Genomic DNA, 16402 nt, shown 5'->3' with positions numbered 1-16402 from the left:
TTACATACCTGTCTTAGCCTTCTTTTTCTTACTGCCAGGTGAAGATGTAGATGGGGAGCTAGTTCATGTTCTTCCATCAAGAATTCCATAATTGCCACAGTTGAGGTTCCTGGATCACTCCCCTAGTGAGAATGTCAGAGGTTTCACTTGCCATTGAAATATTTTATCATGACAACTCTCTCTAGTTTTCTAAGCTGCCACCACCTCTCAGACACGGGAGAAAGCAACAGGCCACCAAGCCACCCTCACCTAACTACCCCTGACACTGGTACCAGAACAATTTGTTCCTTAGTTGTTCAGCTGAATACATTACCTTACAATTTTGGGGCGTGCCCAAGAATAGTGACTGTAACCATTTTCACTGAGAAGGAGGGAAAGAATTAGATAAAAATGCCTTTGCCCCTGACTCTAACTAACAGCATAGCCTTCAAGAAGACTCTTAATCACTTTTGTCTTTAGTTATTCACACATCTGTTCAACTTCCTTTTAGCTTACCTCATGATCAGGAGTGACAGTTTAGTGATAGCATCCCTTCCAACATGAAACAACACATTCTATAAAGGCTCCTGAACAGCTGTCAGGTAACCAGGATAGGGCTTACCAGCTTGGCCCTGAATCAGTCCAGTGACTTTCTTTCTATTTAAGTCCATAATCTATTTAAATCTATTTGGGAAATCCAGTCCTTCAAATGCTTCCTTCTTGTGCATGAGCAAACATGATGCACACAAAGTGAAAACTGATTGGAAGATGGCTCGGTCTCTCTCCTGATGAAAATCAGTAACAAAACCATTTAAAATAACTAGTAGACAAAGTTAGCATCCAGGTAAGGAACTGAGAGAGAAGCTTGCATGCTATTCCAGCAGATACACCTGGACCAATCCTGAGTGATGGACACTGGTAGCAATCAGATACAACCTACCTCCAGGCAAAAAACAGTTCATACTGTGAGCATGTATCCAAAGACAAGAGATACAAAAGCAACTGCTTCTGAAGCCTGAAGCCACACTGTTCATGGATTGTGGTTTCAGCCACATAAATTGAAGAGCTAGTGCTGATCTTCAAGTCACAAGCTGTGAACTCGTGGGTGTCCCTGCAGGAAGGCACCCTAAGAATTGAATTTCATAGTGTCCCTTGATTTTCTTTTTTTTTTTTTTTTGCTGTGCAATCTGATGAAACATACACCACATGTTCAAGTGTCTGGCTGACCTCCTTCATACAGCAGCAAAGAAACTCCTCTTATATTTAGAAGCCCTCCTCTAGGATTACATATCAAGATACGTGCACGCTGCTGTTTTGCAGAATGCAGCTGCCCTGTAAGAAGCGAAAGACACTAACATGATCCAGGAGCTGAGGCCAGCAATTCCAACTTTCCATCTGTCTCTGCCTGTAATACGTGCAGGGAGGAAAAGAGAGCTGGTCTTTGGGAACTAGTTGGTGCTTTCAGCATGAAGGAAGACTGCATCCAAAAAAAATGGAAGCCTGGAGAAGCTTTGTGGAAGACAGACACTGTTCAACTGCCCAGGACACAGATGTTGTGTTGAAATGTGTTTTACTGCTTTCCCTCTTGCTTATTTAATGAACATCATTCAGAGCATACATATGACAGCTCTGGTGGTCTGGGGTTTTTGTTCAACAACAAAAAAAACGTAGGTGTAATGCAGAATAATGAGCCAACTCTAGATGCATGACAACAACAACAACAGGTAATTTCCAGAGCCTGTCAGAAATAAAGAAATGTTTTCATATTCCCTTCAAACTATAAAGCACTACTTCCTCAGACAGCTGCATTCTGCCTGCTGCACCCACTGCTGTCATCAGGAAAATGTCATTTGGCTTCCCTGTGTTGGATACCTCACTTTTTATATGTCTGCCACACCTACAACAGAATGATTTGGTTGCACAAGGACCATATTAGTTTTCCAGTACAAGCTGTGTTTCACTGCATTTCTCAAATATGGATGAAAAATTATGTAAACATAAATAAATTAAAAGTACGGATACCAGTACATTAGCAAAGCAAAAATAAGATTACCTATGACACAGAAGCACTAAAGGACATTAGAAGAATTACTGCATTTTCCCTCTCTGTCACATTAAGTGGTTTAATATAAAGCCTTTATTTTTATACCGATCAATAGCACTGCAAGGTAGCAACATTTATCTTCAGAAGCACTGAAGATACAATGGCTCAGTTCTCAATTATATTAAGAACAAGACTTCAAAGATATTTATGAGCATCAAGATTTCCAGTATGGTTTTCAAAAGCATCTGGACAAGTCAGGTGTCTAGCTGCAATTGATCTAAATCCTCGTTGGGCACTTTCAAAAAATATTTCAAAAGTTTCCTGTCTCTAACCTCTAGTGCCCAAGTAACTGTGGAAATCTTTCTCTCCTCTCACACCACTAGCTGGGTTTAGTTTACAGTATTGGTGTTCAATATTTTGCAGAAAATAAAACTTTCTGTACACACTCTCATTTTTAGTACACTGACATAGAAAACTATTACCATAGCAATGCAATGGTGTTTACTTTGATGCCAGCATTTCAAGGTGATGGAAATCTGATTCGTTACCTGCTGAGAGAATTCCTTTGGTGACATCCTTTGAACCACTTTTCCCTCATTGTAGGAAAGCTCAGAAGAGATGATTGAGGAACCATTTTGAAAAGGCACCAACATTCTTTCTGGATGGCATTTTGAAAACAAAGCAAAGATCCTGCCTTGCTGATACTTTGAGCATTAAGTGATCTCTAGCAACTCCTGAATGTACTGGCTAGAGTACAGACTGGTTGGATAGTAGCATGTAGGCCAGAAAAACTTCTTTAGCTTTGATTCACTTTATTCTGAAAGTATCCAAGGGGTTAGAAAAAGGGATATCACTTTTTAAAACAGAAGAAGCAACAAAACTTAGGAAAGACACTTCCCACATACCAGAAAGGACATGAATTAAAAGTAATTTTATTGTCTCAATGATAGTTCTATCATATTGGATAATAAGGCAAGCTACTAAAAGTCCCACAAGACGTATCAGACCATTGAAATAGTATCCAAAAACGAAAGAGGAGCTCACAGGCCAGCAAATTCTTGGGATCATCAAAATCAGTGGCAAGACTCCCACATGGATGAATTTGATCAGTGTAAATGCTGAAGGAATCAGTTGGTTTCACCAGTGTTTGTGAAGTTTTATACTGGAGTAAGAATTAAGGATAGGCAATGCATCACTGACTTCAATGAAAAACAGAATTTAGCAGAAAGAAAAGCGATAAAGCACATTAAAAGTAAAATATCAAGGCACAGAAAATGCATGCTACTCCTAGGTATATGCTTTAACAGGCAAAGGTTTCTGGGAGATGACTGGTGTTTAACATGTAGTTGTACTCTTGCCAGGCATGATTCATTTCTCACTTGCACCTTCAATACTCCCATGCATTTCTGGATAGTGGGTCCAGATTTGTTTGTGCAAGGAGAGGAAGTGTAAATGGGCATAGCTTGCTTGAAGACATAGTAGTAATTAAAGCAAATGGATCAACAACCACTGAAGATGTAGCTATTTGTATTTATGCTCACCAGAGCTTACTCCTTTTAACATGGAACACTTGTGTGACAAAACACATTCTTTGAAACAGCTTTCAGCTAATAAAACACAGCTGTGCCATGCTAAATTTGCATAAAGTATCTAAAAACTGCAGTAATTTAGAGGCAATCAAGTCTGTAACCTCAGGCTCTTCACTGAGTAATATGAGGATCAGCAAGAGTGTATATGTAACTCTGTAAGGGTACAAAAGTCTGTCCATCTCCAACTGCACTGATATATAAATGAGAGGATGAACTAAACACAAGAGACACGAACAAAGAGCACAAAGAAACTCTGTGACATGCCAGAGGAACAATAACAAAGGGATGAAGAACAACAACTATTTAAAAAGATGATCTTTTGTCTGATAAAAAAATAGGAACTTTTTACATATGAGAAGTTTAAAGAGGAAAATATGATTGGTGCAACTTTAAAGCAGGAGTGTAGCTAAGCCAAGGGAGTTCAACAGTGAAGGACAACAAAACAAAAATAAATCATTAAGAAAAACACAGATGCTATGGAAAGAGAGTCTCTAAATAATCAAGTGATTGGAATCGGTCCCAGGTGGTTAAAAATCCAAAGGCAAAGACCTAAAAATCTGAGGATGACAGAATAAAGCAGCTGCAGAGTCAGAGTATACCCATGGCATTATAAAATCTCATAGCAGGATAAAAATCACAAACCCATGGTTATGATTGTGTTTTGTCAAGACTATTTTAAAGGAATAAAAAAAAATCCTTAATGGCCTGATCCAAAACCCACTGGAGGAAAGAGGAGTTCTTCTACTAGCTTCAGTGGGCTGTGCAGCAGATCTTACATTGTGCACCATAAACAGTCTAAATATGTTGGCTTTGTCTGCATAGGGTCAGCCAGGGAACATCATGGATCCAGCACATATTCCATGTAAATGAGAAAGAAAGGGAAGCTGTTAGGGCAAGATTCCATTATGCATTAAGGTAAAAGAAATTTATGCTTTATAGAGAGATTCCTTATAAATTAATAATTTTGAAAACCTGGTCACGCCATGCTGATTAACTAACTGGATTATCAGTTCACCCACTGGCAACATGCCTCTGCAGACTTGCAGGGTCAAATCAAACAGTCTGGAATGAAGGATTTCATTCTCTTCTTTTTCATCTCCCAAGGTTTACATGATGATATCCTCCAAGTGCAGTCTTGGTCTTCAGATAGCATGCTGCAAGGACACAGAAATATGTATTTTTAAAGGAGGAAAAGACAGAGTTTGCCTTGTGAGTTTAAATTATTAATTCTAAAGATCTAATGGATACATTATGCCACATTAGTGGCACTTGTTCTCTTAACAAACATCCCTCAAGATTAGCGGTTCAATACAGTTTTGAAAGAAAGAGCTAAGCTTATAATGGCACTGGTCATCTGTCAATCTGAACTGAATTTTTAAACTGGGCTACCTGAATCAATACAAGTTAGGATCTTCCATTGCCAGGAAATGAGCTCTTATTTGACAAAGTTTCATGAGGTCAACAGCACCTCTGCTTTCTTGAAGTGGTATGTAACAGTCAGACAAGAGCAATACTTTCAGCAGTAGACAATTTGGTAAATACATCAGAAATTCGAGATACATGACAGAGGCTGTAAAAGGACTGGGAAACCTGACTTGTGCATCTACATCAGGAGAGGAAAAAACACAAGTGACCCCTCAAATTCTTGTGTTGGGGGTAGGTCTCAGACATTACTCGTAGATATACTGATCTCACTGGCTTGTCCCTGGATGCTGGGCACTCTGCTGGAGTCCCAGGACACCTTTCCATCAAGCAGGTACCTTTTAACAGCTTCTTAAAGTGGGATCTAGGGTGTGGGCTATGAACAGTAAACACATCCTGTAGACAGCATTATCTCCTTTGTTGAATTGCCTCTTGGACAGTGCTCAGGACTCCAGTAGGCAGACTCTATTACAGGGACATTTCCTCCATGAACAGATGAATAAATTGGACAAACATTTTAAATGTGGTCTGCTAAGGAAATGAGGCTGATATAATCACATTGCCTCTGTGCATCTACATGTGTCTACCCACTACTCAGACTCTGAACAGACTGAATATGTTTGATAGACAGGTAGAGGACTTTGAGCTCTTATGTTCTTACAAATCCAGTAAAGAGAGGCAGGGTATTAAAGAGATAATAAGTTAGCACCCTTACTGATAGAAAAGCAGCAGCATGAGCTCACTGGGTAGGTGGACACCAATAATTAATGTGGTAAAAGAAAATAGGAATGTCCTAATTCCTGGCTTTGTGCTCTGTCAGTTAATGGAAGGTCAATCCCTGCACTGAAAGGCAGGCACTCTTCCCTGACCTTTTTTTCCTGTGGTAAGGTAGAAAGAAGAGGATTTACAATGTAAGATGGAGGCTGGCTGTATAATTTGTGTTATCTTACTGGCCCCTCAGTTTATTCTGCCTCTGAAAGAGACACAGCCACTCAGTGAAATGGCTGCAAAGGCTTCTGAAAGCCTTAGTAAGGGGACAGCTGAGACAATATTGCATTCCTTTTTCTCCTGAAGAATTGTTTCTAAGTTAGCAAGAAAAATGTATGTATACATCTGCCCCTGGTGCACAGTCTAAATTCTACCAGTAATTACCAATGTTGCATTACTGCACATATGCTTAAGATTGTGAAACAGTATAATACAGTACTTTCTGCACAGCCTGTCTGTCTCTGTCTTCTTCCAAAGCCATGCTGGCAGATGGTATTTCTTTGACTTCCTTGGGGTAAAGGAAGTGAGATTAAAGGAGGGGTCAGAAGTTCACACTCCTCTGTGGAAGTATTAAAGTATCATAATGGTTTGCATGAAATATCATAAGTCACCAAACACAACTATCCTTCTCACAGAAGTTATTACCAGACACTAATTCTGTCCTGCCTGTGGCCCTAGGGTACAAGATAAATGAAGACAACAAGTGTGTGATGTGAATTAAAAAGTCTTGGGCACTGGTCCATTGGCAGGAGTTTCTTGCATCCCTTTCCTTCAGTATTTTGGCTACTGCTCATACCAAAACTGCCACTATTTCAGTCAGAGCTCTACAGAGGAGCTTCTCTCTTTACTTCTAACACCTCTTGTGACTTCTCCACATTTCTACTTGACTCAGTAGTGGCAGACAACCACTAGAGGTGCACAAAAGACACAGGCCTTATATGATATACTTTGCAGGAAGCAGAATTCCTGTGAGTTTTTGTTGTATAGAAGCTGCACATTGTTTCAGACTAATAGACTATGCAGCAAACCCAGCAATGGCACAAGAATGCATGATTCCCACACTAGCATGAAACAGAACACAACATGTTGAGATCCAGTTAAGAAAAGGGTTTAGGATCTTGTCAGTGGGACACAAATGAAATGTGAAGACAAACATCAAAACAAAACAGAATTTAGAGTCTGCTCCAAAGTTCACATGCAAAGTTCCAGTAGCTGTCCAGGTTACAGCTGTGGGAAGCAACTGCTGCCTGTCTTTGCTACAGGGCTATCATATTATTCTATTAAGGCTATTGTGGCCTTAATCTTACTAATAAAGTGGCTGTTGGGGAATAATCACGACAAAGGTGCAAACCCTTCCTTAGAAGGATTCTTCATAGGGTGACAGATGAGAGGAGAAAGGGCAATAGTTAAGAGACAGGAAAGCCAGAGTGCAGAGTGAATCCAGGAAACCTTGGATACCCAACAAAACCCACAGTACCATTTGGCTAAGAAACCTCTATGGAAACTTCACTGAATACAGAAATTAATATGTCAGGAGTGCATTGAGGGTTCCCAGGGACCTGACAATGCTTCCATCTACCACAGAGATTTTTCTCTTGCAAAAACAAACCCCCTCCCCAAAAATAAAAAAATAAAAAAATCAAAGCCACAAGAAAAAACACCACCAAAAAGAATTTTAAAAGATTTAAAAAGACAAAACTTAAAGAAAAAATAGAGTTGCAATATACCAATTTCCTGATGCTTAATTCTTTAAGGGTGAGAGGTGCTTACAAATACTAGCTAGATGTAAAGTGCTAACTACCACTAGTATCTGGCAGTGGGCACGAAGAAGCACTCACACATTCAGCACAGTGTCCTTTCTGTAGCAGAGTGAAACGTTGACTCCAACAAACTGCAGGTGGTATGCCCTGGTTAATGTGAATGCTTCAGGTCAGTCTTGCCTGCCACTCCTGTGCTGTCCTTCTCTTCTCCTACTTAAAAAAACCCCAAGCTGCTATCCTTGTCTGAGAAATGATGAGTAAGGTAGCAGAAGCAAACAGAGGAATTTACTGCCGCTGTCAATTACAAAACTTGGCACCCCCAGCCTGAAGTGACTTGTTTTTAAATCTGTGAGTGCTGAACAAACTGAACAAGAGCTGAACCAAACAGCCAGCCATGCTTGCAACATGCATGGAAAATTATTGCATATACAATAAGCTTCTTATTCTGTGGCACCAACCACTAATATCCCACAGAAATGGACCCTGTCTCCACTAACTTCTCTATAGTTCAATATGGCCACACTTCAAGTTCTTGTCTGAAAATGATGTACATGTAACCAGCTGCTCTATTCTACCCCCTGGAGATGTTTGCATTTCAGTGGTGGATGAGGTGATTTCTGTTTATAAGTTTATGCATGTTTGTACAGTGCACTGAAACTAAACAGTGCTCTGCAACTAAAACAGCCAATAAAAGTTGATTTAAATCTGTTACTTTGTCAGAAAGTGCACATTACTATGGAGAAAAGAACATAATGTTGCACAACCTTAAGAAAGAATATCAATACCCTAATTAATTACTTTTGCCCTCTTTTCCAATTAAGCTTATAATCCATCTGGGTAACCACTGTGTAGAGAGATTCATTGGTCAAGTTTCTTCACTAACTTTTCAAATTTAAGTAGACAGGTCAGCACTGAGAGGGGGAACTACCTTTACCCATGGCAAGCCAAATCAAAATTACATTTGTGGTCACTTTTGATATACTTATGGTCACCTTAATAGCAAATGGTAAAATAGCAATTGTCTCCTCCTTGCAAAGTTAAAAGATATATTGGACACATGAGACTGAAAATTAGCACCTACGGACCCTATTACCTGAAATCTAAGCATCTCTCTATACACGTGGTCTTGTAGATGGTGAAACTAATGGGCAGAAAAAACAAGAAGCAACCATCCTGAACTGGAGAGACCTATGAGAGCTGCAAGAGTTCCTAGAAAATCCACTGCTGCTAAGACAGTCAGTTCACATTTAACCAAAGAAAACAGTATTTTCTAAACTGCAAAATCAATAAAATTTGCTCTTAGAAAACATGCACCCACCACTAAATTGTAACATTAGTAGCTAGTTGCTTAGTTTCTTATTCTGAAGCCCCTGCACAGAGAAAAGCTACTTGCATTGTAACCAGCAGCATTTTGCTTACCGTTGTGAAATGAACTACACAGTAGATTCCAATGATAACAAGGCCAATGATAATCGATGCAACAGCAACCCAGAGTGCATTGCGGCCCAGTCTTTTTGACCCTTCTATATCTCCTTGGTTGTAACTGTTTAAAGCCTGCAGTAGAGAAACAGAGTTTGTGACTTTATTGTAAACTGAAATCTTGACACAAACCAATGCGACTGCTTTGAACTAACATTGATAGGTACACATTGGCACTGCAGAAAGGACTTCAGAAAATGGTTATTTGCTTTGTAAAAATACACATCCACTGTCAACAGTCCAAGATAAGCAGGGATTTTCAGTGCTGAGGATGTATTCATATGTTGTACACACCAGCATAAAACCTGTCAAATAAACTCTAATCCACCCACTTGCACAAATCAGTGTCTTTTTTCTCTGTAAATACTTTGGCAGTATATGTGAACTGTTAGTTGGCCACTTCACTAGCAGTGCAATAAATTCTAAAGTTTATAGGACCATTAGCATGAACAGAAGCATGAACAAGCTGCATTTTTACAGAAAGCCTCAGGAAAACTTCTGAAAAAAAGTTCACTAATTTCTTATTTTTCTCATGTTTTACTTTTCAAAACAAAGTTTGAAGAATTATTATGCAGTTTTCTGGTGGTAGAAAAAAAAGTCAAAGATACATAGACCATCTGAACAAATCATCCCAGTGCCACCTTCATTGGATAGAAATTCTCTCTTTGCATTTTTAGAACACACTGATAATTATCATCATATACAACCCAAAGTATCCAGCAGACATATGGATATTACCTCAACAGACCCGAGTTAATCTCTATCCACCCATGATATAGTAAATGATTTATATTGATTACATGCAGAGATTGCAAGGTGTGATAGACCACTCTGATCATCTAGTCTTTTGTGAGACAGCTTGTAGGATTTTCTGAATTAATATGTTTTTTTAACCAGCCTATATTTTTAAAATAAAAGATTCAGTGAAGGACACTGAAGTATTCTAGTTCACAGGTCTAACAGCTTGTAGTAACTCTTCTCCAAGAATAAGATGCTATCAAAGAATTTTAAAAATTAGTATTATTACTAAGAATTGTTTTGTAAGATCAGGAGAGTGTAAGTTTATAAACCACAAATCTGAGTCCAGATTTCTTTATCAGACTGCACTATTCAATTATCTCAGCATACTTCCTTGGGGAATTAGTATCTTGTAAATATTCCAGGAAGTATCCCAGAAATAGGTTGTGTGTGGGGAGAAGTATGGGGACCCGATCAGATGAACTGTTCTGTGGACTAAATAATTCAGATTGTACCACCAAGAGCTAGTACAAAAGTGCTTTATTTATGAATCACTTTTTGTAGCAAAGAGAGAACAACAGCTAATTTAACAGAGTAAGGATCTGAGACTGGAGAGCAAGAAAAGAATGAACTTCAGAGAGTACCAAGCATTGTTGTAGCCCTTTATCCTAAGCAGAAAAATAATTAGGGACATTATCTGTGTGTGTTCTGTCAATTAGTGAGCACACAGAAGTTAATGGGCTAGATGCATCCTTGGAGCTAGCACTGCAGTAAGATCCCTCGTGCCAAGACAGTCCCAAAGCAATGAAGCCAATATTCCTAGAATTGCATCTCAAGGATAAGTGCAGGAACTTATTCTCTGGTGTCTAAGAAAGGCTGAGCTGCTGATGCACTCTGCCCTTAAAGAGAGCACTGATACATTTCTTTTCTTCCTGGAAGCTTACATGCCTAAATGTTTCTCTATTGCATTTCCCTAAAGAATATTGCTAATACCTCTGCTCTGCTGTCAAATTTCATTGAGGCTGGCTAGCAGACTTAAAGGATACAGTGGGGTAAGAGGAAAGAGATGAAAATGAGAGATGGACACAAACACAGTCAAATAGCATGATGTCACCTTTGATTCTCCACCAATGCTGCCTCCTGTTACAAAAACGTGGTTGGCACAGTTCCTCTCACCTAAGTTACTCCACTGTTTCCAGCAGTCCTGTCTACAAGATAAGAACTTTCTTAGGTTTTTCCAAAATACATTTGGGAAGGTAAATAGAAGTATTAGGAGAAACATGGCTTGGCTTGGTCTTCTGCCTTCTGCTGCCTCTGTCAGCAACTATGACTGTGACTGTAGCTACAGGGAGAAACATGCAGAAGCATCACTGACAACCCTGCACAATACTTCATTCTCTCCACCCATCAAAGATGTTGCTTCACATGACATTTAGAGAATGGTGCTGCAAACACCCTAAATTCAGTTCACCATAATATGTGGTCTCAAGACTGAGACAGAGGTGTAAGCAAGACATGGAAGGACCAGCTTGCAGTTTTGTGCCACTTTACTAATGTGTTTAGGAAGTCTGGAGGAGGTACTGTGTAAATTAATCACCCTGTGCACCTTAATAAATAATGTCATTTTAATACAAATCCACAATGAAGAGGAGGAAAAGAACACTAGCGATAAGGAAGAGGATTTGGGAGAGACAGGAAGGAGACAAAAGTTTCCCTATTAAGAGGTTTAAAGTAAATAGCATAACTTCATGAATTTCAATTCATGAAAAAATAAGAGGTCTGGGGGAGTGGTTGTCTACTTCAAAGGGCCCTTGGACCAAGTTTCCAGTTTTTAACATTAGGCATAGACAACATTAGCTGTTAAAGCCTTAAATATTACATCTGTTATTTCCAGGGGTTAGGCAATACTTACAGAGCACAGCATCTGTGTGAGACATTTGGTCTATCCAAATTTTAAAATAGATTTCACCCACTTTCAAACTAATACCGTATGATTTCTCAGGTTTCTGCTACCTCACTCATTATGAAGTCAATAACTAAATTAAAGCTACAGTTCCACAGCTGCTTATTGACTTGAGCCATCTCAGTAACTTCATTATGTTAATACATATCTATTTATAAAAGATATTGTCAGTTCAACAAGAAAGCAATAATGTCCTATGAGCAAAAATTTGCTGGATTAGCTATAAACTATTAATCCCTTTAATATCACTTTCTGTTCCACAGTCCTAGAGCGCTGTTTATGGCATAAACATGAAAAATACTGAATTACTTCAGAAATCCTCCTCTACATCTCTTGCAAATCTGGGCAGACCAGACTGAAGTTCTCTGATCAACATTTTCTACACCTTCGATGAGCCAGGCTGTAACAAACCTTATGTGACTGCCTGGAAATGAGACATTCTGTCTAGCTCAGACCACAGGAAGGTTAAGACATGCTGACTCAGTGTGACTCCTCACTGTGAGAGCAATTCACAGGGCAAGAGAAAGAACAGAGGGGGACTCAGGGAGCTATTCAGAACCAGGTTTGATCTCTGCTTTTTAGACAAACGAAAAAAGCAGATGATGAGCAGAATGCAATGAATGAGGGATTTTGCTCTGCAGGCTGTATAGTGACAAGTGAACACGTGCTGGACTTCTCTGTCTCTGGGGACAGGTTGAAAGCATTGATGCAGAGGAAAAGTTTACCAGTTTGCTAATATAAGGACCATGCAAAAATTTTAGAGATGCTGATCCTTGTAATTTAATTCTCTTAAAGTAGGTACTGGCTGTCCCAGGTACCTATAAGCTACTTTTAAAAGCTGTATAAATAAACTTTTCAAAAAACTTCCTAACTAAAGGCACGTATAGCTGTACAGAAACAATGGCCACTACGCTAGTCAGTGATCTGACTAAAGCCAACACACTATACACATCTTGTCAGGATTGCTTCAGAAAGCAATTTCCATCCTTCATTGTCCTCTGACTTCCACCATGTTCTTGATTGTTGTCTCTGGTTAGAGAAACTAATATATATGCAAATTGTCTGAATTCAAGGGTAGCAAATGCAGTCCAAGAACTTGTTACTATCAGAGGCAGATGAGCCATGATTGTCACAGGCTGACAATGTTGTCTGAAACATTCAAATGATTAAACAGAACTCTGTCAACATGAAGAGGGAGTTAGGAGCAAACAATCAGGGAGAAATAGCTTCTGAGAGACTGTTTTGAAGTTGTTACAAATCTAAGACCCTATGGAATTATATGATGAGTATGACATACAGATCTTTGAAATAAAGGCAACTGAAGGTGCTGTGCTGGGAAAAGTCAATGAAATTTGTTCAATTGCCAGACCTCAGTGCTGGTATTAGCAGTATCTAACCAACTGACTTTTCAGAGTTGCCCCTACAGCCTCCCTCCAGCTCTGGTTCCAGGGGAGTTGCCCCTACAGCCAGCCCACCCGAGCCCATTCTCAGATACAACCTGCAGTTCACCTCCAGATAAGTGCTCTTCGGATTCACAGCAGGGGGAAAAGATACCTCTGCAGATAAGGAGCCAAGGAGCTCAGTGACACACTGCCTAGCATCACTGAAGTCTCTTCTGTCACATGAGACTTGGTACCTGCACACCCCTGCCCTGAATCCTGTAGCCACACCCATGTAACAAAGAGTAAGGAGACTCTGAGTCAGGCCCCTCTGGGGTTGAGGGAGCCAAAATAATCACACAGCAATACAATATAGCTGCTATAAGTAACAGGAAGCAGAGATGAGAGTCTGGCTGCACTGCAGAAGAATACTGAGAACAGTGATCCTACAGACAGAAGTCCTGGCCAGGATTCTGGGGAAAATGGATCTCCATTTGCTAAAACTGCCCAGTGACATTGGCCAGTGAATCACCAACTAGTTTGAGGAGACTGTTCCTATAATGTAAATATATCAACACACTGATGCCACTGAATGTCTTTCCATTAGCCACTCTATTAGTCCTGTAATGTGAAACATTTGTTTCACAGAGGAGGTAAGGAACAAGAAAAGGTTATCACAACAGGGAGAATTTGGGAAAGGTTGATTCTAAAAATATAGTCAAGGAGGTAAAATCTGAAATGGTAAGGTTTGTGCCTCTAAAGGTGAGAAAGAAGTGAGGAAACCAGTGCTGGAGTTGTAAATGGGGCAGCAGAAAAGACAGAAAAGACTGAAGACAAATCTGTCATTTAACTTGGGGGTGTGTTAGAGCCCAGAATCTACTTACAGAGTGAAAACATCTTCTGAATTGAGAGCACTTAAGGAGGACATGACACAGGCGAAGATCATGCCCCTTTAGCCAACAGGACTTTTCCTTCCAGGCCCATTCTAGACAGTGGAAATTTATAAAAGAACTTCCTGGGTCTGTATCTCTTCTGACACAAGATCTAAGGAAAGCCCTCCATGCTAGAGAGATAACTTCTGTAAGAAAATAAAAGAAACCACTCTTGTATCCCAGTGTTTACCCTTAGTAACTGTAGGAAACAAGCTAATGAGGTTTTAGGTAAGAATGATATTGAAACAAAGGATTCACGTGCAGTGGAAACTATTGATTTGGGAGTGGGCAGCTGAGACCTGCACAGACTGTTTGGCATTCAGGAAGTGCTCTTCCCACCCAGGTTTCTACAGATCTACTGGTGACAGCGACTGAAGCCTGACTCCAAAAGCCTGCATGAACTTCAACTACAGTGTGGGTGGAGATTTCTCCATATGGGGTGCAAAAATCTTTAGAGGCCAAATTCTGTCCTTGACACTTTTGTGCAGCCCTTGTGCTTTGGTGAAAGTACTGCCATGGTGAACAGATGCTCAAAGCCCCAGATCATCAGCTCTCATTACTTTATATAGCACCTGAAGTGTCCACACATAGAAAGGATGCTGGGTACCAGCAGAATCACATCTTCTCAAAACAAGGAAAAGAGTGTATTGTACAGTTCAATTAAAAACAAAGAAAATAAACAGAAATAAAGAAGAGTGACAACTAACACTTATCTGGACAAAAAAGATTGTGAAGAGGGCTTTGAAATAACTCCTTTATTTTCAAGCTTAGGCTATATGATTTCTTATCAGACTTGATGGTTTTGTAAGAGGGTGCTTTAGTATATTTTAAATATACATAATATTTCTTATATATAACTGCAAAAAACCCCCCAACTATATATTTACTTACGTATTCAGCCTGGCTGTCAGAGAAAAGGGTGAAAATATATGTTTAAAAGCCTTCTCAGCTGCTAAACAACAGAGATCCATTGCAGTATTACTGGTCACACTGATCATGTATCCTATTAGAAAACTCTGGATCTGACTCTGCAGCTTTTAACTCTGAGAAGATGATTCTCTTCTAAGAATCATATTGAAGTTAAAGGGGTTGCTGGATTATTAAGGACTATGCAAATCAATTATGAGTTGCAGGAATAAGGCTATTCTCTCAATGTACTCAATACGCAATTTTATAAAGATTTTTGATGATAACCTACAATTGTTACTGTTGTATGTATTATTCTAGCAAGTAGTACAAGGCTAAAGAACCTCTATAGTGGTAAAAAGGCATTTGTTATCATATTTGATTATCTTAAATAGAAACCACGTATCTTCCTTTGCAAATCTGATTTCCACTCCCCAGTTGCCACTTTCACCTATGGATATAGTGTGGCTTATTCAGTGTGCAAGTTAGTAGATGCTATTGGGATAAACCTCACTTCCTTCTATAGCCTGATACCGTAAACTTGATCTGAATTACCTTCAGTCTGCATTTTATATTTGCTACTGGGATAGCTAAGGGGACCCTCTGTTTGAGCCTGCTGATCCAACTCTGACAAGACACACCAGGGACAAGTAGTTGGGAAGGCTGCTGGATGCCCATTACCCTGACAGCTCCTCCAGTCCTGCTTTGCCCCCGCAGGTGTCAGGCAGGACCCCTCCGGAGCACGGTGGCTGACCACCCAGAGCTTTAGGCACCTGTCGGGGTGCTACTCACCATGACAGCAAAGACGAAGGCGACGATATTGACAGGATAGGCGGGACAGAAGCAGGCGAGGATGCTGAGGAGTAGGTAGTTCTTGGGCCGCGGCTGCGGCGGCTCGTCGGGCAACTCATCCTCGATGTTGGTCTCGGGGCTGTTGTCCAGAGCCCTCTTGATGTCGGCAGCGGCGGGGAGCGAGGACATGGGGCTGCGGCGCGTCGGGCGGGCGGCTGGGAAAGCCCAGCGCCGAGCTCCGGGCAGGCGTGACCCCGCCGCGGCACCGAGCCAAGGAGCCGCCCGCCGCCGCGCCTCCGGCACCCGCAGCGCCGGGGGGCGGCCCGCTCACAGCCAACCGTACGCCCGGGCTTTTAACCCCGGAGTGTATTCACAGCAGGAATCGGGGAAAGAAGGAAACCAAGCAAAAATCGTCGAGAATTTCCAGCGCCCTGTCCCGGCTGGGGCTGGCAGGAGACGGCCAAGAGTTCCCGGCCCTATCCCGGGAACCGCTATCCCGGTCCTGCCGCGGCGGGTCCGAGCCACCCGGCCTTCGGCTGCTCCTGCCTTTTCTGAAACTTTTTAACTTCTTGCAGTTAAAGGACTTCAGAGCTTGCATAAACTACCCCTCTGTCACCCCCCGACACCGGAGAACTTTGCTGTGTCCTTAGA

General features: G+C 40.7%; 1 protein-coding gene across 2 annotated transcripts; it reads right to left on the bottom strand.

Annotated features, from left to right (window-relative positions):
- Window positions 1-2934: 2934 nt before the first annotated feature.
- Window positions 2935-16364, bottom strand: TMEM233 (transmembrane protein 233). Of its 2 annotated transcripts, XR_011729736.1 has the most exons (4): window positions 15752-16364; window positions 8982-9116; window positions 4585-4766; window positions 2935-4426 (listed from the first exon to the last, which is right to left on the bottom strand). XR_011729736.1 is itself a non-coding variant. In XM_071763365.1 (3 exons), exons 1-3 carry the CDS (start codon window positions 15938-15940, stop codon window positions 4755-4757), a joined length of 336 nt encoding a protein of 111 aa, XP_071619466.1. In that variant the 5' UTR covers window positions 15941-16364; the 3' UTR covers window positions 2935-4754. The 2 variants fall into 2 exon arrangements, 1 of the variants encoding a protein (XP_071619466.1); XM_071763365.1 differs by having other exon boundaries at window positions 2935-4766.
- Between the last annotated feature and the right edge of the window lie 38 nt (window positions 16365-16402).

Source organism: Heliangelus exortis, chromosome 19 (genome assembly GCF_036169615.1).
Source record: "Heliangelus exortis chromosome 19, bHelExo1.hap1, whole genome shotgun sequence".
Lineage (NCBI taxonomy): Eukaryota > Metazoa > Chordata > Aves > Apodiformes > Trochilidae > Heliangelus > Heliangelus exortis.
This window is presented reverse-complemented; position numbering and strand designations above follow the sequence as displayed.

Excerpts from the sequence above, each read along its gene's own strand:
- TMEM233 (XM_071763365.1), bottom strand. The coding sequence starts at position 15,940 with ATGTCCTCGCTCCCCGCCGCTGCCGACATCAAGAGGGCTCTGGACAAC. Across the intron at positions 9,117-15,751 it reads CCTTCGTCTTTGCTGTCATG|GCTTTAAACAGTTACAACCA; the intron begins GTGAGTAGCACC and ends TCTCTACTGCAG.